The 19,996-nt window shown below is 38.2% G+C and overlaps 1 protein-coding gene across 2 annotated transcripts in view; it reads left to right on the top strand.

Annotated features, from left to right (window-relative positions):
* Window positions 1-11,107: 11,107 nt before the first annotated feature.
* LOC129749707 (6-phosphofructo-2-kinase/fructose-2,6-bisphosphatase) overlaps window positions 11,108-19,996 on the top strand; it is a 140,940-nt gene continuing 132,051 nt past the window's right edge. The window contains exon 1 of one of the 2 annotated variants that reach the window (XM_055744759.1): window positions 11,108-11,510. In XM_055744759.1, the coding sequence (XP_055600734.1) occupies window positions 11,138-11,510 (373 nt within the window). In that variant the 5' untranslated portion in view covers window positions 11,108-11,137. The remainder of the gene's footprint in view (window positions 11,511-19,996) is intronic. The other variant, XM_055744760.1, reaches the window with a different exon arrangement.

Genomic DNA, 19,996 nt, shown 5'->3' with positions numbered 1-19,996 from the left:
GCAACGGAGGAGTGGTTTACTGCGAAGTAGGATGAAAGAAATTTTTCTTCTCTCTCTCGGTTAGATTTTTAATTGTTAGATCTCTCAAGTAACTTCGAATACACAATCGATCAACTATTATTTCCTGGACAGGAAGATAGTTTTAGGATTATAGTTTACAAGATTACGGGAGAAGGAGATTTGACTTTACTAAGATATCGCATTATGTATAGAGCAGCCGTCGGTTGATCTTGAACATCTTACAAGTCAGAGTAACGGCTGCTCAACCAACAGAACATTCATAGAATTGGATTGCATGGAGGCGACCAATGTCTCTGGAAACTTGAAAGCTGGAAAGAATCGTAGTCCTTGAGCCATTTTTGAAAGACTACCGATTCTGAAAAGTGCCGTTTCTTTCTGCTACACCCTGAGATTCTAAAAAGGCGCGTATCGTTTCCCAGATAACGATCTCGACATATACCTACTACGCAACTACGCTCGTATTTGCGAATCAACAAATACTACGGACTTTGTCGTTTGTCAGTTGAAAAAAATTCGTTCTCTGTTTTTTCAATAAAAATTTTAAGGTTGAAGCATGCAACTAAGATAAGTGATAATGTTAACCTGATTTTTAGGGCAAATCTGTTTTATTCATTACATAAATCATCAGCGAATTAATCATTAATAAAACTGAGGAGTTTGTTGAATTCGCTGCAAAAGTCGCACCCCCAGTTGCATTATCTTCTGCTGCAGTTCCGGGCTAAGTTGGGGAAGCCGAGCAGTTGCGCGGACTTGTTCGATGACCTCCACAATAACTTCACGCACCTCAGCCGGGATGGATTGCCAGATGAATTGTCTGATCTTCATTAAATTTTCTGGTTTCAAGAGTTCTCTAATTTCTTCCAATGAATTTTCCATTTGCATCTGGTACATATCGTTTGGCCTTTGGTATTTAACTGGTTCGAACTCTTGTTTGTTGTGTGCCTCCTTCAATCCGCGGAAATGTTGACGAATCTTTTCCCGTAGCTCATCGGAAGCTCTGGGGAATTCTCCTTTTACAGCCGATTCTTGCAACATGGTTTGAACCTCCTGTCTTAGATCTTCCGGAAGCAGGGCGAGGAACTTGTCAAGTCGATTCTGGTGATTTTCCTTCATACCAGCCATGTGATCACGGATCTGATTGCGGACATCCTCGGTTAGCTGGGGTCGTTCTCCGTTGGCAACAGCGTTTTGAAGAGTTTCCTCGACCATTGCACGAAGATCAGCGGGTAACAAGGAAAGGAATTTATTCAAACGGTCTTGATCTGCACCGGAGTCCCGAATGGGTTGAAAAGCGAAGGCCGAGCAGGCCATCGCAACCAGGGTCACAAGTAGAGTTAAGTTCTTCATCTCGATAGTTGAAACAAATTTGAGTGATGTATTCCGGAGACACTGGAAAGAGCTTTTATAGTGACATCGAAATATCTTATCTGCAACCGGAGAAGATATCGTTCAAATGTTACAAGCTTTTGATCTTCGTTTTTCCCAATTACTGCTGAATGTTTGGGGGAAACTTTTTCAGTGAATCAGTTTCGGGAAGCCCGTTACAACCCGAGTACATGGTATAGATAAAAATGGATACTTGTAAAACTATGTTGTTGGTAAGATTTTCGTGAACGATTTGGTTTGAGCCAGAAATGTTGATTTCGGCACTACGCGTCAACAACAACTTTTTATTTCTGCTTTTGCTTTTTGTTTCTGCTTCACCGTTAGATCTTGACCTTTTGGATTTTGTAGGGCTTGGTCTGAAATTTATCTTTCTGGATCCGACGGAGACTTCGATCCGATATGTTGAGATTCTCTGCCAATTTATTGGCACTACGACGAGGATTTCTCTCGAGTGTTATGCGCCAACTGACGTTGCCGGTTTGTAGGAGAAAGATTAATTTTACAGTCTACTGAACAGCGTGGTTGGGGAAATTCCAAAGGGTGACATTCAAATCCACTTAGGCTACTTCAACGCAAAAATTTGGCTCCGACAATCAGGACCTTGAACGCATTATGGGGCGCCATGTACTAGGACATATGAGCGAAACCGGAGAGCTATTTGTAGAATTTTGTGACAACAACAGCATGGTGATTGGTGGATCGCTCTTCCCCTATCGATCAGCACATAAGGTCAGTTGGGTATCCCGAGATGGCCGAACAGAAAATCAAATTGATCACATGTGCATCAGCCGAAAATGAAGATGGAGCCTTCTTGATGTCCGCAACAAATGAAGGGCAGACATTGCATCTGACCATAACCTCGCCCTCGGTGAGATACGACTGAGAGTTGCGCGTGTCCAACGGGGAAATGAAAAAGTCGGATGTCGATACGACGTCCGCCGGCTGGAGAATCCAGAGGTCCAAAGGGCATACGTTAAACAGCTAGAATCTCGAGCCTCGGAACTGGCGACAGACGGAACAGTCGAGCAATGGTGTGGAATCAAGAATGCCTTTATCACGACGAGCTATGCTATTTTCGGTAAACAGGGTGTCGACTACCTGGAAAAACCTGGAAAATCAGGGAAAATCAGGGAATTCAATTTGCATCAGGGAAAATCAGGGAATATCAGGGAATTTTTTCACCAATCAGGGAAAAAATAATGATCCTGATTTTATTTGAAGAAATTGAAACGTCATAGTTTATTATCTGTATAAAAATTTACTTCAGTGTACGTTGCTCATGTAATTATCGTTAAGCCTAGTCTACACTAGGCAACATGAACTGCGATTTTTGTTATGAGACGAACCTTGTTGTCTGTTGTTGTTGTTGGAAACCTGAGACGGTCTCAGTGTCTCCCGAAGAAAATGGGAGACGCTGAGACCATCTCGAGACGAACCGTCTCCTAGTGTGGACTAGGCTTTAGCCCTTTGATTTTTTGATTACCATCGAAAGACATTGTTCTCGGATGTGACACTAATGCCGTTTTCGTTTTCTCCACAAGCGCGGGGCAAATTTTTTTCTGAATAAACAAACAGAATCGTTACCCGGGACGATGCAAATATATGGTTGCTATATTCACACTTATGTTTACCCCCAACACGGACAACTTTTACGGGGTGCAACCGCCTGCTTGAGGTTCAAATCTCGGGCAAAACTAGTGGACTTTTGAATTAATAAACGAACACAAAAACAGCAGCTAGGGCAAAACTCGTGGGTAACTAGGTTGCCACTGCCAATAAACGAAAACACTATAAGAATGCTATGAAAAAATGTCCTAAGCTCAGCGAAAAGCAAGTTCTGCCATTTCGTATCCAACGCAAAGGAATGCAATTGCGTATGGAATGCAAAGGAGGCAATTGTACTTAAGTTAATGCAGCGATCGCCATTAACTTATCCTCTGACCAAGGCCGCTTCTTGTCTTGATCCGGCAGTTATCAGCAGCGATACCAAATTGGCCAAAAAACGATTTGAGAAGACTTTGACTATATTGACAGATACTGGACGCGTTAGTGGATCCTCGGCAAATTTAGCAGACCGGCAGTATTCCGGAGTGATTGCCAAAGGCGATAAATTTGATAATTATGATCGTAGCAAAAAAAGGCTGGATCATTTTTGGAGTGGAGTGCTAGGAAATGCCAAGTGTCCAGAATTTTTCAACATCGTCAAAATGATCTGCTGTCTTTCACATGGCAACGCGAATGTTGAACGTGGTTTTTCAGTAAATTCCGAATGTCTCTTCGAAAATATGCGTGAAGAATCAGTGGTGGCTAAACGACAAATCTATGATGCTGTTTTTTATGTTGGAGGGATAAAATCAGTCCAAATTTCCAACAAACTGTATTTGGAAGACAAAGATCGCCTCAAAAAGGAATCTCTTGAATCAGATCAAACAAAGTTGATGAAACGTCATCGAGAAGCGGAAGCAAAATCGCTTGAGGTGAAACGGAGGAAAATTTTGGAAAAACGCACAGAAGAAGGCTGATAGCTTGCAAGAGAAAATTGTTATGCTGAAATCATAAGAATTTCTACAAGTGGATCCGAACTGGCTGACTTATCTTAAAATGTTTAATATTACAAATGGAAGTATTTTCCATTAAAATTATCGTAATAAATTAGTATTCTCGACTCAAACCTTTCTGTGCGTTTATTTTCGGGGGAAATATATATTTTTTATAACTTTAAGTTGCTTCCTCAGGTTGTTTTTCAAACCTGGAATTTTCTGGAAAAACGACTGGAAAATCAGGGAAAATCAGGGAATTTTATTACCAGATATGAGTCGACACCCTGGTAAAGAATGTGAATGGATGTCGGATGAAACCTGGAGGATGGTCGATGATCGGAGAAAGGCGAAAGTCGAAATTGAGCAGGCATGTACCGGGTAAGCCAAAGCAGCCGGCCGCTTACGATATGCGGAGCTGGAAAAGGCAGTTAAACAATCTTGTGGACGAGAAAAAAAAGAGCCTGAACAAACTCCCTAGACGAAGAGGGAGAAAGAGCCGCCGCCAATGGAGATATCCGATCACTTTATGGCATTTCTCGCCGCCTTAGTGGTGCAAGGACTAATGCTAGAATGCCGCTAAAAGACCGAGCAGGTCAGTTATCGACGGATCGTTCAGATCAGCTCAAACGATGGAGTGAGCACTTCGAACAATTCTTCCGAGTCACGAAAAGTGATGGCCAACAGAACCCGCAGCTCGCCAACAGTAACCCGCGCCAACAGTAAGTCGCATAAATGGCGTCAATTTGGCAGCGCCCTCGCTGGCTGAAATAGAAGCGGTTATCGAATCCAAAAAAGCGCTTGGGATCCCTGCTGAAATGCTGAAAGCCAATTCTGCTTTGTCAGCACAAATGTCCATCTCTTCGAAGCACAGCACGAGGCATTTTCGTGCAAGGTCTTGCACGGCGGTGTCTTGTCCGATCCAATCCCGGTAACTGGTGCAGTGAGACAGGGATGTATCTTATCACCGCTACTTTTTCTAATAGTAAAGGATGAGATTCTGACTGGATCGAGCAACTGTGCACCGAACCGAGGATTCCAGGAATCTAGCAACTAAACGACCTTGACCTGGCAGACGATATTGTTTTGCTCGCCCAAACACAACCGGTTATGCAGAGCAAACTCGACGACTTCACCGAAAGTTCCAAAGCAATAGGTCTCAAAGTCAAGGTCGGAAAGACCAAGTCGATGGGGATCAACACAGGAAATCACTTCAGTTCCATGGTAGCTGGGCAACAAATTGAGAAAGTTGAATGCTTCCAGTATTTGGTAGCCAGAAAACGCCTGATGGTGGTACCAAGAAAGACATCGGAACCCGGATCAAAAAAGCCCGATTTGCCTTTGGGAGTCTCCGCATCATCCGGCGCTCACGTTAGGTATCTCTACGAACAAAAATTCGAATCTTTTACTTGAACATCAAATCCTTATTGTCGAACGAATGCGAAACTTGGTGCACACATGCGGTAATGACGCAAAAACTGCAAGTTTTTGTGAATCACTGTCTGCGGAATATCGTCCGCACTTGGTGATTTGGCAATTGGATCTCAAACGTGGAACTGTATCGCCGGTGTCATCAAAGGGCGCTAGAAATCGAGATTCGGGAACGTAAGTGGAGATGGATTGGGAACACGCTGCGAAAAGACGAAAACGAGATTTGCAGAGAGGCGCTAGATTGGAATCCAGAAGAACATCGAAGAAGAGGCAGACCCAGAAACTCGTGGCGGCGAAGCCTAGCTGCTGAAATCCGAACTGTCGACGAGAATCTTGATTGGGACCAGGTGAAGACGCTGGCTCCGGATCGTCAACAGTGGAGGTTTTTTTACCACGACCCTATGCACCGGAGGATCGGCGCAGGATCATTAAGTAAGTAAGTAAGTAAGTAAGTAAGTAAGTCACGACATAACTTGACGAACCTAATTCCTAAAATTCACTCGGTCCATGACAACCGTTTTCCAATTTCCGGAAACCGTTAAAATTTTTCTTTAGAAAGTAACCTTTGAAACGTCGAAGTCAAAGTACTCGGCGAAGCGGTTTAAGGTTCTCAAAATTCCAACTAAAGCGCTGTTGGTTCTGTAATTATTCAGTCGGATGGGAACATAGAACTGCAAATTTCGGGGTCGCACACTGAGGGGAATAGCCTCCAGCAGCATGGGAGAGTCAATCCTAGATGCAAGGAGATCCGCTACGACTAAAGCACGTGCAGCGTTTCGACGAACTTGAAGCGTGTCTAAGTCAATTAGGCGGTAAAGGCTTTCGTAACTTGGTAAAGGGGATTTTTTTTTATTATCTGACAATTTGCGCCGGGGGTCTTCAGATTTTCCCCAAAATTGAAAATTTGGTTCATTTTTGCGACTTAAAAACACATGTATTTTTTCAGATTTCTAACATTTTTATTTTTTGAGTTAGCTTCGATTAGATTTTTTTGTAAATAAAAAATAACCATTTTTCAAAGCTACATAACTCTGTTGTTTCTCAACGGAAATTATAAAACAGCACATCAAAATGCATTGAAATTTTATCAGCTTTCCAAATAGAATAGTTGAAAAAAATTAAATAATGACCTTCAACATGAAAAGTTGTAAATAAACTTTAAATGGCGTCTAAAAGTACCGTCTGCACCACCGAATATTTTGCAAAAAATACCATTGTATAGCTCGATTCATGATGCAACTTTCATCTGAAGACACCAAAGTGGACCATTAACACCTTGAAGAGTTATGAAAGAAATAATGACAATAAATCTCTTTTTTTGCATCGAAAACAAACAATGGTGGAACAACTGCACTCACATATGGAGATAGCAAGCACTTCTAACAACATGGAAACAAAAGAACTTACCAAAGCAGGTAAAAAACACTACTTTTTCGTGCTTTGTAGAGTGTTTGCAGCAAAACTGACTTTAAATTTTAACCAAAATTCTGAGTATCGTATTGTTTATGTGATATAACTAATAATGGGAATGTTGATTTTACAACCTGGTCATATACTGTATAACCTATTAATTTTTCGATCAAAGATCATTGTGAAGCATAATCAATGCCAATAGTAGAAGGTTCAGTCCCTGTGTTTGGGATCACAAAAATGTGATTAAAAAAATGAAAAAGAGACGTGCTTTACATAGTTTTTTATATCGGGAGCTAAGCACTGGACACCAAAATCCTTTCCCATTGATCAAAAAAGTATGCGAAAATGGCACAAATGTTGTAGAAATAATCAAAGAGCTCAGCATGGCCAGCCCAGGCTGTGAAATGATGAAAATATAATACTTTTACCGTATTCGTTTTCTACATTCGCCCAGTTTTGAGGTTTATCATACTAGAACGAACATAATTCGTCGTCAGTGTTTTGCTACCTCGATCGCTCACAAACGAATCTTCAGTGTTCCACCGTCCATTTTAAATCAAATCTGGGGAATTACGGACGCAAAACTTAGCGCATAAACTTCTAAAAATGACAGTAAAATGTGCAAAACTTGTTGTGACCTGGTGCAAAACTGGGTATAAACGAATACGTTATTAGATTTTTGTATATAACATGAAGTCAGTTAAGCTGCAACAATCTACCGCCCCTTCTTTCATAACAGTCCCATATACAAAAATAAGCAAGCGAGACAATCAGCTTTTTCTGTTTTGGAATATATTTTTAAATTGTTACCACCACTTTCAGCATAAACGATAATCGTTTCTAGGTTGTCATAATTAATCGTTAGACCTGAAATTTTCGAAATTGGGTTATTGGTAAGGTCGATTTTTATTCATTATGGGACTGTTAATCGACCATATTTGAAACCTTTTTTGAATCTACTAGCATAACAGTCCCATACAAAATATATTTTTCTCACCAAGCTACTTTCTAAGGCTTGAATTTGATCATTTTTGAATTTCTAAATGCAATTGTCAGAAAAAGAAACATACTTTTGCAAAAAAATATCATGAATTCCACATTGTAAGTTGAATCTTTTTACGATTTTTGATTGCATCCGATAGTTTTTCGCTCAGGAAGTCATTCATAAGAAATTCAGACCTGCCTTCGAAAACTAGTGTGCATCATTCGACATCAAGTGAGTTTAAAAAATGTTTAAATGATTCAAAGCAATAAACCAAAGACTATTTCGCAAAAAGGAACATTGAAAAGTAACCAAATTAGTGGTATTTCACATATGGGACTGTTATTCAGGTATATTTTATATAGGACAGCCACGAATTGATATTTTTTTCGAAATTTCTAGAACAAAACCTCTTTTTTTAGTCTGTTATGTTGAAGCCTTATGTTGACCTAAAATGACGAAAATTCATATGGGACTGTTATGCGAGTAGGGGCAGTCTGAAAAGGACGAAAAAATAGTGTTTTTTTACCAGCTTTGATAAGTTCTTTTGTTTCCATGTTGTTAGAAGTGCTTGCTATCTCCATATGTGAGTGCAGATGTTCGACCATTGTTTGTTTTCGATGCAAAAAAAGAGATTTATTGTCATTATTTCTTTCATAACTCTTCAAGGTGCTAATGGCCCACTTTGGTGTCTTCAGATGAAAGTTGCATCATGAATCGAGCTACACAATGGTATTTTTTGCAAAATATTCGGTGGTGCAGACGGTACTTTTAGACGCCATTTAAAGTTTATTTACAACTTTTCATGTTGAAGGTCATTATTTAATTTTTTTTCAACTATTCTATTTGGAAAGCTGATAAAATTTCAATGCATTTTGATGTGCTGTTTTATAATTTCCGTTGAGAAACAACAGAGTTATGTAGCTTTGAAAAATGGTTATTTTTTATTTACAAAAAAATCTAACCGAAGCTAACTCGAAAAATAAAAATGTTAGAAATCTGAAAAAATACATGTGTTTTTAAGTCGCAAAAATGAACCAAATTTTCAATTTTGGGGAAAATCTGAAGACCCCCGGCGCAAACCCGTCAGATAATAAAAAAAAATCCCCTAAACGAAACGGATCTCCAGTTACTGGTAAATTGGGCACCAAACTGCAGATGCATATTCGAGAGTTGAACGGACTATGCTGCAAAACAGGCTTTTTGCTACGCGAAATAAGAAGCCAAGACTCCTAGATGCTTTGTCAACGATGTAATTCGTATGAGTCTTAAACTCCAGTCGATGGTCTAGGATAACGCCCAGATCGTTGATGAGATTTACCAAGAGTGTACTCCGCGTGAAGAGAGTTCCGCTTGCGAGAAAATGAAATGACCGCACATTTACTCCGGTTCAGAGACAGGCAGAGTCACACCAGTGAGCGAAGATTGTAAGTTTAAAACCTACCACCCCACCGGCGTTACAGGGACACGGAGTCTTAGGCCTCAGGGCGGCTCGCTTATCACAAGGAAATCGCAGGGAGTTCGAATTCTAGGATCAGAAAAACCCCAATTATGCATTTCTCAATCTTTATTTAACAAAAGCCACAATTCTATTGTATATGCGCAAACTAGGAATGACCAGATGGTTATGGTACCTTTTAGGGCCAAGCCCTGGTTGTCGGGGTTTGAAGATGGCGGAGCTTCGACGAGAGCAACGCTGCTGCTGCTGACCAACTGCTTTGTTGGTCCGATTCCTACCGGAAACCGGGTTCTTTCCGGGAATCTCGTCTACGAGGACTAAGGAGTTGGTTGGAGAGCTTGATTGGTCGATCCGAGGGTTGTTGTTCGGAATCGACCATAACCTTCAACCAATCACATCCGGATGGTAACGGCTATCCGGGGCAATCGTGGCCAAACCAAGGCCAGGGATCAGGGACAAAGGTTGGCTTCTGTCCCGTCAAATGGTTTCTTTAGGCTAGAACTTAGGGGTCCTGTTGAGCGGCGTTAGTGTTCCGTATTTCGGCGGAAACAAAATGGCGGTTCGTCGTCTAATGGCTTATCTGGTGTCTGGCTTGTGCACTTAAAACTTATGTGTGTGCAGATAAGTCTTGCACTCTGTACTTCACAATGTCGTAGTACTAACGGAAGTGAGCCAACACCAGGAAGCCGCATTTGACCGGCCTTGAACCGCGAGTATAGGTCGTTGCTCTCCCATTACGCCGGACACGATCGTTCGCCTTCGTGAACTCGTCGGGCGTCGCTACCGATTGGGGTGTTTACCAAGCAGAGTGGGTTACCATGGATGACCCTCTGGTTGTGAGGTGATAAAGCTTCCTGGCTGTATATTGGAGACTGGTGGCGCTGTCGTCGGCTTTAAAGGCTGCATTATTTGGGGAAAACCATCACCCATAATTTTCTCTCACTAAACTACATTTACTCGCGACCAATCACTACAACCTCGATGAAAGTATTATCTGACGCTTACAAGGTATTGAACTGCCTTTGCAAGAGATCGATGTCCTCTTGGCCGTTGATGGTGTGGAAAAGTTTGAGGTCGTCGGCGTACGCAAGTTTTGAGACGTCCAAGAGAGTGAGTATATCTTTAAAATAGATGACAAAAATTATTGGTCCCAAGTGGCTTCCCTGGGGCACACCTGAACAAGCGGTGATTCACTGAATCAAATGCGGCAGTAATATCCGTGAATTTGGTTGCCGCCATCGATATTTGATAAACTTAATGATCGTTTGGGAAGAAAAATCCATGCTTATTTTCAGAAATCCAATTCCGGCACGCTGAAAACATTACATCATTGATTATCCTCTCCAAAAGCTTCGAGCAGGCAGCAAGCGACGTGGCACCTCGAGAATTACCCACATCCTGTTGTCACCTTTTAAAAACAGGGCTCATGAATGATCTTTTCCAGTTGCCAGGAAATTTTTGTTGATCGAAGGACTTATGAAATATGTCAGTTAGAGGCTTTACTGGTATGGCGCTACACCTTTTTAAAACTCACGAAGGTATTCGGAGGTCGTCGTCAGCAAATATTCAGGCCCAATATACCAGTACAATTCATTGAATTTGTTAAGTATAAGATCTCATCGTTAATTAAGGGTTATTCAGCGGACAGGCGAGAATTTTTTTTCATTCGCGAAACACATGATACTTTCCGATTCCACCATTCGACAAGGAGGAGAGCGAAAAATTCTTCCCAGTGAGCAGCAGGAACCGTGTCTAGCTTTTGAATGAGTTCTCACCACCAGTTGGTTGTCGTATGTGCCAGCCAGGCCTAGCAGCTGTCCAACCTAACAGAATTCGCGAAAATCAACTCAACTCAAAGTGCCCGTCTTCGAGAGCAGGAGCTCAGTTCGCGTTTGTCAGTCGTACGAGATGGATGTAATCGTGAGTAACAACCCGGCGTCGTCCAAGCTGCCACCATCCGGTAACAATAATAATAAGGTGGTGGCGCCCGTTCCGAGCGGCGGTCCCGGCGTCAATGGAAGTACTAGTAGCAGCAGCAACAGCAGTGGTGTGGGGGTGGTCGTCGGTCCTCCCCCTCCATCGACGGTTCCTTCCGCGATTCCGCCGGCCGCTTCCCGATCCTTGCGTGTGCGCACTTCTAGTCTCAGTGGAAAAGTTGCCGATTCCGACCAGCGGGTGTTGAGTGAAATTCAGATGTGTCCCAGTGTTATGTCCGAGGATACCAAGAAGATGCTTCCGCCTACTACGGAAACCATTCAGACCAAACCGTTCCCGATTCGAGGTAAGAAAATATGCCAGACCCCCCTGCTTTCTTCCATGGTCCTCGCGACCTTGTACCTCGCCGGGCGTTCTTCGCGTGAGATTGGTCTACGTGTGACCTCACATGGCTAGCAATGCGCCTCGGGATGATGGTCGCGCGGTAATGATGATGATGATGAACTACCTTCTCTTCCTCCCCGTTCGTTCCGTTCGAATCGAATCGGGTTAAGATGAGAGTGTCGTGTCGGGATGAGGAGGGAGGGTCGTTGCATCGTACGATATTTTCTTCCCCCAGCGGTGTATTTTTTGCCATTACGGCGACTCGCGATAGCACTGCTCTACTCGGGAACAGCGAATCAGGGTGGTCCATGTTCCATGGAAACAGAACAAGCAAGGAAACGTAAACTTTCTGAGCCTCAGGTTCTAATTTTAAAAACGAAATGGTTCATTCATATTGTACTGAATAGGTCAACCGAACACAGGATATCGAAGATTAGAGAGTAAAATTAGCAAACCACAATATTGATAATCTATGGCTGTGGCGGGTCGAGTTCGCTATGATTCCTGATAAAAACCATCCGATTAGCAGGAAAATTGGAATAATTGCTGATAAGAATGGGGCCCAAACCGTTTGTATATTGCGATTCCGAGATGCAATCATTCGACGAGGAATTCTTTTCTGGAACATATGTATCACCTTATTACAAATGAAACAAAGTATTTTACTACACGGGAAGTGATTTTAAAGGACTTTAATGTTCTGATCAGATTTAGTCTCAGACCTTAAGTTTGAGATTTTTCACGGTTTTTTCAGCTAATATGGAAACCCCTATAATTTGGAAGTAATTTCTTTAAATGTGGTTTCAAATTCAATCTAGAGTTTTTGAATTCGGCGATATACCGTTTCAACCAAACGTAATGAATAGGTATATACAAAGTGTCGGTATTTGTAGTCTAAAAATAACATTTTCCTTATAGTTCAAATAAAAAGAAACATTAAAAAATTAGCAGTGGATCAATTTTAATAGAATTACGTTCAATGTGATGCAGAACATGTTGTTTACAAATGCTGAAGAGTTAAGCTTGATAGACGCGAAGCGGAAAAAATTATCACGTAAATTGTTATGGACTGTTGGTTTCTTCCTTCACTTACCCCGCCTTATGGGGTAAATGGGGACGGTAGATTTTCCCTTTGAATTGTCAGGAAATATTCAACAAATTTGTGTTTACTTGGCTGAATACGTTACTTTATTGCTCGAACCGTCCAAAACTTTGAAAAAAGTTCATGGTACTGTTGCTAAACCATCTTTCAATGATTATTGTGTGTAATTTATGTTGCAATACACGAGATCCGATTTTATCGAAAATATATACTTATTCCAGAACATACAAGTACTTTCCCCAACTTTCCATGATCCGAATGCAAAATAATTGTATTGGATGAAGGAGAGAAGATTGAAAAAATGTGTAAACATCAAATATGTATAAAGCCGTCCCCACTTACCCCAGGTAGGGTTTAGAGACAAAATTTTAGATTTTCGTAAATAAACTCTTTTTTCTTCATTTTTAATCGCCATTTCTTTTTCTAACTGGTTGTTTCGAATGTAAGGAATGTTAAAGTTTTTTTTGCCAAGAGCCAGCTAGTTTACAAGATATTAGCAATTGGAAAAGATGCACATCAACTCGACGTCGTAGTTGAACATAGAAAATTCCCAAAAAGTCGCTGAAAACATCCGTTATTGTCGAAATCGTGTCTTTTTCACAGTTATTTGAGAAATTACAAGTAAATTTAAAATTCTGCATTAAAAGTTTGAAAAAATAGTTCACAGTATCCATTTTTTTAACAGTTATAAAATAAATTTATTTAAAAAAAAATACAGTAAACGAAACAAGAATAGTGTGTGTGTGTGTGTGTGTGTTCCATCCAACGACCCCCTGAGCTGGCAGGTATGTTATGCAAAAGAGTCAATATTAATCAATGTGATTTAAATTGTTCAGTTGCGGGTGCTGGTGGTGTTAGCTCTATTGAAATTCCAGAAACCCATTTCAGAATGACAGAGACCTAGCTGCACATTCCGAGGTTACTTTCCTTGTCAATAAGCCCCGCCCAATCATAGCCGCATGACCAAATGGGTCATGTAATTGTGATTAGACTTTCAATCTTTTAATGTTGACGTATTCAGGTACTAAATACATATAACTACCTAATTATATAAAATTAGTACCCTAATACATCCAATAAAAGATCGACATGTATTTAGTCAATTAACGTTCAATAATGTAAATATATGATGATATGGATGAAGATAAATATTATAAGTAAAGATGAAAGTTCAAATAATTTAATTTTAAAAAATACTAATACTGGTCGAATGAGCTGAAATAAAAAAATGTACTTAAATGAAAGTTCAAATAATTTGATAAAAAAAATAATTAATACTGGTTGGATGAGCTGAAAGATGAAAACCTTGGATTTGTAAATTTATTTAGTTGAGAGCGTATTAAAATATAATTGACTAGCCATTTGGTATAAACTTAAAATGAAGTGAATGTAATGAAGTACACTAAGGTTTTTTAACAAGGTATGTGATCCGTCGTTAACGTAGAGGACTTGGCACATGTTCGCTCAAAAAAAACGTGTTGATTCCCGAGAGCCGTGTAGAAGAATCGAGCCCATGGCATAAAAACGTGTCAAAAGAAGCCGTAAAAAAAACTAAGCAAAATCAAACCGCGTAAACAAAATCCTTAGTGTATGTATATTATAAGTTATGCATGTCAGAACGACCTTTTCTCAAATAAGGCTGATAATTCAAAAAAGCTGAAAAATTAATGGTTAGGTAAATCAAGGAGAATGATGAAAAGAGATTGCCTTCAATAGCAATCTATTCGATGAATCTGGGTACATTTTGACTTTAAGTAAAGAAGCTAATTAAGAAGTGAATAAAGAAGTGAAAAAAGAAGAAAAAATACAAAAATTATTCTTTAGTTGTAGGACTATTTTTTAACTTCAGGAGAAGTTCCTTCTCTTTTGTCTCGAACACCCGTTTGGCCCATTGAATCGTTAAACATTCAGGTTGGTTATGCATGGAAAAAAAAAGATTCATTTGATATGACTGGTATGTTTCTAATATGAAACTTATTGCTGCAAACGCCTAAACATATGCAGAATGAATTCCGTTTATTCCGTCCGTCCTTTTTTTCAAATACCTTTGTCGCAATTTTCCATGACATTGAATCGATACTATGTTTATACCTTTGATTCAAATTGATTCAACTTCTAAATCTGTTATTCATAGTACCTATCACTTAGTTTTATAATTTTATAAATATTTTCAATCAAATAAAAGGTAACTAAAAAGAAATAATGAAACAAGGAACAAACAAAATACTTATCCTTATTTGGTGCTAAACTTCCCGAAGTGTACTTTATATTACTCATTTCTTCACAATCACCACTTGAATATTAAAAATCAGAGGGCTAGCATAATCTTTCGCAGAAAGATTATACGGATGGTTTACAACCCTAATAATAATAAATTTGACCTAATTTAAAGCTCCAAGAACTAAACTATAGAAGCCATCGAAACCTCTCCGATTTTAAACAATAAAATAACGATTACAAATATCACAAATATTTTTTAGTAAAAATTATTATTTTTGATTCGGAACGGTTCGATTCCTGGGAAATCTAATGGGAATTCACTATTTATTTCATAAAAGTGAGAGTTTACGATGATCAATATAAAAAGAAGACTTCATAATGATTAACTGGAGTAAATGTTGCATATAAATTATATCAAAAAGTAATTTAAACTTGTGTTATTTAAGTAGCGTATAGTGTACCTTGTAATTTATGTATGCCGAATAAAGCCTTTTGAAAAGCTTCCAGTAAGCTCCGTTGAACATTGCATGCGTAGGCCATAAAGCTTTTACTTGTAGCTCGCCTTGCATACAAGTTTTCATTAAACTTAGTTGAAATATTTCATTAGGAAAATTTCGACATGGTGTGAAATGTGGCAACTCTCAAATCAAAGCTATCGGAATGAAAACTAATTAAAATTTATGAAATTAAACGAAATCAAATTAATAGAATTTAATTAAATTTATGAAATTGATAAAAATAGAAAAAAAGGACTTATCTTGAATGATGTGCGAATGAATGTCTCCGCCACTCTGATGGAATCCCTGCCAGCAACAAACCCTCTAGATGGGCATTCCTGTGTTGGTCCGGAGGGCGTAGGCTGAGCCCTCTTCGTTGCTGCTCCTGAACGTAAACTCGATGCGCAGCCATACTGACATCTAAAGACGGCACTCAATCACTTCCACATTATAGAACTAACCAAAACGATGCACTAAAACCCGTTTCAACTATTTCTCACCCACTATTTCGGAAAATATATTTTAAAAACTCCACAGCAAAACTCTAGACAACCCAAACCTGGCAGTGCTGCCAGTCCTCCCAGTAAACGAAACAAGAATAGTACACCCAAAATTCAGCGCTTACTCCAATCATGAGTTATCAATATTTCAACGACATTGGCATAAGATGCGAACGCCAGCGGCGAAAATCCTGCGGCTCCGATTTTTCGGGATTGTTGGTCCAAATTTTGCCTCTGTGTACTGTAATAAATAATATAAGCTTTATTGGAATTCTAGAAGGGAAAAAATCATCAAAATCAAACGAAAACCATAGGGTTAACCCTTTCCTTCCCACGAGGTTTTTCACGTTCTAAAAATAGAAATATTGATTAACAACTAAAGTTCTAGAACAAAAGATGCATTATTTTAGTTTACTTTCATGATCTAGTTGATAAATTTGGGTTTTAAGGTGGACCATATATGCTCCATTGGGAAGATAACAACACAGAGGGTGCAAATGAATAATAAGAAATAATGACAAAAACACATGGAATTTTATCACCTCATTGATCACAAACTGAAACGATCCTATTTTGTGAAATATTTCTTGGGTGTATCCAGCCCTCAAAAGTCAAACTATTGAAATTTTTGAAATTTTCAGTTTTGCCTTGAACAATGTCTGCCATGACACTTTTCGCCAGAGAATCAAAACATGCCGAAAAAAAATCACGAGCTTTTACAAATATTTTGAGAAATGTGGTCATTTCAGTAGATGAAATACCTATTCTGAAGAGAAAAAACTTTTGACGGAATGATTTTCATGAGCAAGATGAAAAGTACGTTTTGTTCCCAGTGTATCACCTGTGATCCACTTTACTTATTTGAAAATTTATATGTTTAAGTGGAATTCTAAGCAAACCATCATTTGATTTTTCTTACACAAGCAATTTTCTGCACGTCATTATTTTTATTTGAGGATAATTATGAAATTTTGTGCAGCTTTTGATCTGCCGAGCAAAAACTAGTGAATCGATTTTCTTCAAATTTTGTGCAATGATTCTTCATTCATATCTAAACATTCGATGAAAAAATTGTGCACCCAGTTCAAATGCGAGCTATGCGAAGTTGTGGATCATTTGTGCTACCATGGGAAGGAAAGGGTAAAACAGTTGAAATTCACTAAAATATTACGAAAATAGTATGAAAACTGTCATAATTTACCTCATGCACCCTTACTAGTAAAATTCTTCCTAAATTAACCTTCCGAAGCCGTTCGGGTTAATATGACCCGAAGCGCACAGTTCAAACATCATTATCATAATTTCAATATACTGAAGAACTGAGATTTTCGAGAGACGAAATATGTTCTTTGAAAATAATAATAAAATTAACGAATAAAAAACATTAGTTTAGAAAATCGGTTCATTGTTAAATGTGATACAGTGAAGCAAAGCAAAAGCTGAATGACTTTTTTCAAAGAAAGATTTTTGTTTTCTACCGGAAGATCCGAGATAGCATTCAAAACCTGGACTCCATTATGTCTATACAGTGAGCAAAATAAGAATAGTACCACTATCTGTTTTGCTAGTTAAAATATGAATGATTGAAAATCACCAGAATTTTCTTCTACAATTTGTTTTGTTTAACGGATAAATCAAGCATAAATTTACTTTTTTTGGACGTTGCATTTGGCGTTAAGGACCAAAAATATGAAAAATGGGTGCGAAATAAGAATAGTACCACTTGTGTTTTTTAACAAAAACAAGATTACTTCTAGATATTTACTGTGTAAAAGGGAATTAACAATGCTTCTACGATTTATTTGAATAGATGACTGCATTTTAAGGAATTTTCTAGAATTCCAAAGGGTTCAAAGGTTTTAAAAGAGGGTTTTAAAAGTTGCTGTTCTAGAACTAAGGAATCTGATATTTGAGCTATACTGCCGCTGCCGGCAAGTCTGTCCCATATGCAAAAACAACGAACCGAGAAAAACGGCTCTAAAGGTTTTTATAAACTTTCGTGGATTTCTCGGTTGAAACTTTACCTTTTCTACTTCTTTCTTCACAGATATTAAGATAATTGTTGTAGAATTTCGTCCAATGTGTTTTGGATTTGGAAGTTGTTGATGCGGAGGAGAAAATAATAGTGGGACAGCCTTGCGAGTATATTCTTCCGCATGCGGATTAAATATACCCGCAAAGCTGTCCCATGATTGGCTTTTCTTTTGACAGTTGATCATTTGGTTCTCTCTATCTGCGCTGTATTATTCACTTTTCTGGTTGTTTACTGATAAAAATAAGTTTGAAATGATGTTTTTGACATGTTAAGATTTAGATAGTCAAAGATAATGAAAGTTTATCGTAAGAATCGAGTGGATCTAAAATAAAATGAATAACAACGTTCCATGAATAAAACAACCTGTACCATCATATTTTGGAAAGTTTTTCGGTCGATTATCTTTTTAGAAAGACTATAAACACCTTCAAAATAAATTAATGCTGAATCAGAAACATCAAAGTATCTTGGCTGCAAATATTTGATGAGAAAAATCAATTCAATATGACTTAAGCGTGTGCTACCAGGTACGCGTATTTTTGTTCATAGATTTTATGAAAGTCCAAGCAGCAAGTAACAGCATGACAAAAACCTAAAAAATATGGGTTTGTAGCTGACTATTTTTCATGTTTTACAACGAACAATTCAATAAGCCTCATGCGAAATTATAAAAAACAATTTGGTGAAATTTACCCATTAGGCTAAACTTAGCATGTTAAAATTATGGAAATTATTTTTAACTTTAATGTACTGTTTATCTAAGTTTATCTAAGTTTCTTAATTTCAATGAATGTTTATTTTGTCGCATACGTTGTATGAATATTTGTAAAATTTACGTGAATTAGAAGAGCAATTTTAAAGCATTCTGTAAAAATAGACATATGGGACAGCTTTGGGGGTATATTTCATATGGAATAGACATGACTTGGTATTTTTATTTCATATTTGTGGAGAACAAAGTTATGAAAGTTTTAAGTCTACATTGAAGAACTAACTGTATTAGAACGATTTTTGAGATAATCTGAAAAACTAATGAAAATGCATATGGGACAGCTCAAATGCCAAATTTCTTAGTGCTGGAAGAATATCGCTTAAAAACCCCTTGAATACAAGAAGACGCCTAAAAATGCAGTTACATATAGATTCAAATAGTTCGTGGAAGCATTATCACTTTTACACAGTAAATTCTAAGTAATTTAATCTTGATTTTGGTAGAAAAACATAAGTGGTACTATTCTTATTTCACACCTTTTTTCATATTTTTGGTCCTCCACCTCCACGCCAAGCGCTTTATCCATAAAAAGTAAACTTATGCTTGATTCATCCGAACAATTTCGAACAAATTGCAGAATTTTTTTTAACGATTTTCAATCATTCGTATTTTGACAAGCAAAACATAAAGTGGTACTATTCTTGTTTCGCTCACTGTATTATTGACACATGATACATTAGAAAAGTAGAAAACTACAACATTCATCTTTTTCACTTTATCTTATATAATGAACAAGATATAGAGCAAATAAAAAAAGTGGCCAACGATACCCCACTCTCCCCTAAATACAGTTGCGTTAAAAAAAAAAGAACGAAATCGCGTGAAGCAGCGCACTCGCTTCCAAATTTCACTAGCTGCCATTTCTGTCTGGGTAGATATTTTTTCATGAAATTTTCACAAAATCTAGTTCAACCATCCAATTAACACTATATAAAATTTGAAGGCTGTAATACGACTTTAAGAAAAGATACAGCTATTCTAGTGAAAAAGAGAAGTTTGAGAATGCTTCACAAAATTCGCTATATTTTTGACAATGTTCAAAAATTCTGTGATGGTTTTCTGTGATGCTATTTCCTTTAATTTCATTGAAAATTCATAATATATTGGGTTTTTTTTACATGTTGAGTAAAATCAATCAAAATTACCAATCTTATCATTCTTTCCTGTATTACAGTATAAAATTCCAAATTTTATATTGGCCAGAAATATTACAATTTTGAAAATCCTTTCAAAATTAAAAAAAAATTTGTGAAATCCTTGAATTTTTCAAAATTCTGTGTTCTGTGACAGAGATTCTGTGATAAAAATTTGCTCAAAATTTT

The sequence above is a fragment of the Uranotaenia lowii genome, chromosome 2, assembly GCF_029784155.1.
Source record: "Uranotaenia lowii strain MFRU-FL chromosome 2, ASM2978415v1, whole genome shotgun sequence".
Taxonomy (NCBI): domain Eukaryota; kingdom Metazoa; phylum Arthropoda; class Insecta; order Diptera; family Culicidae; genus Uranotaenia; species Uranotaenia lowii.
This window is presented reverse-complemented; position numbering and strand designations above follow the sequence as displayed.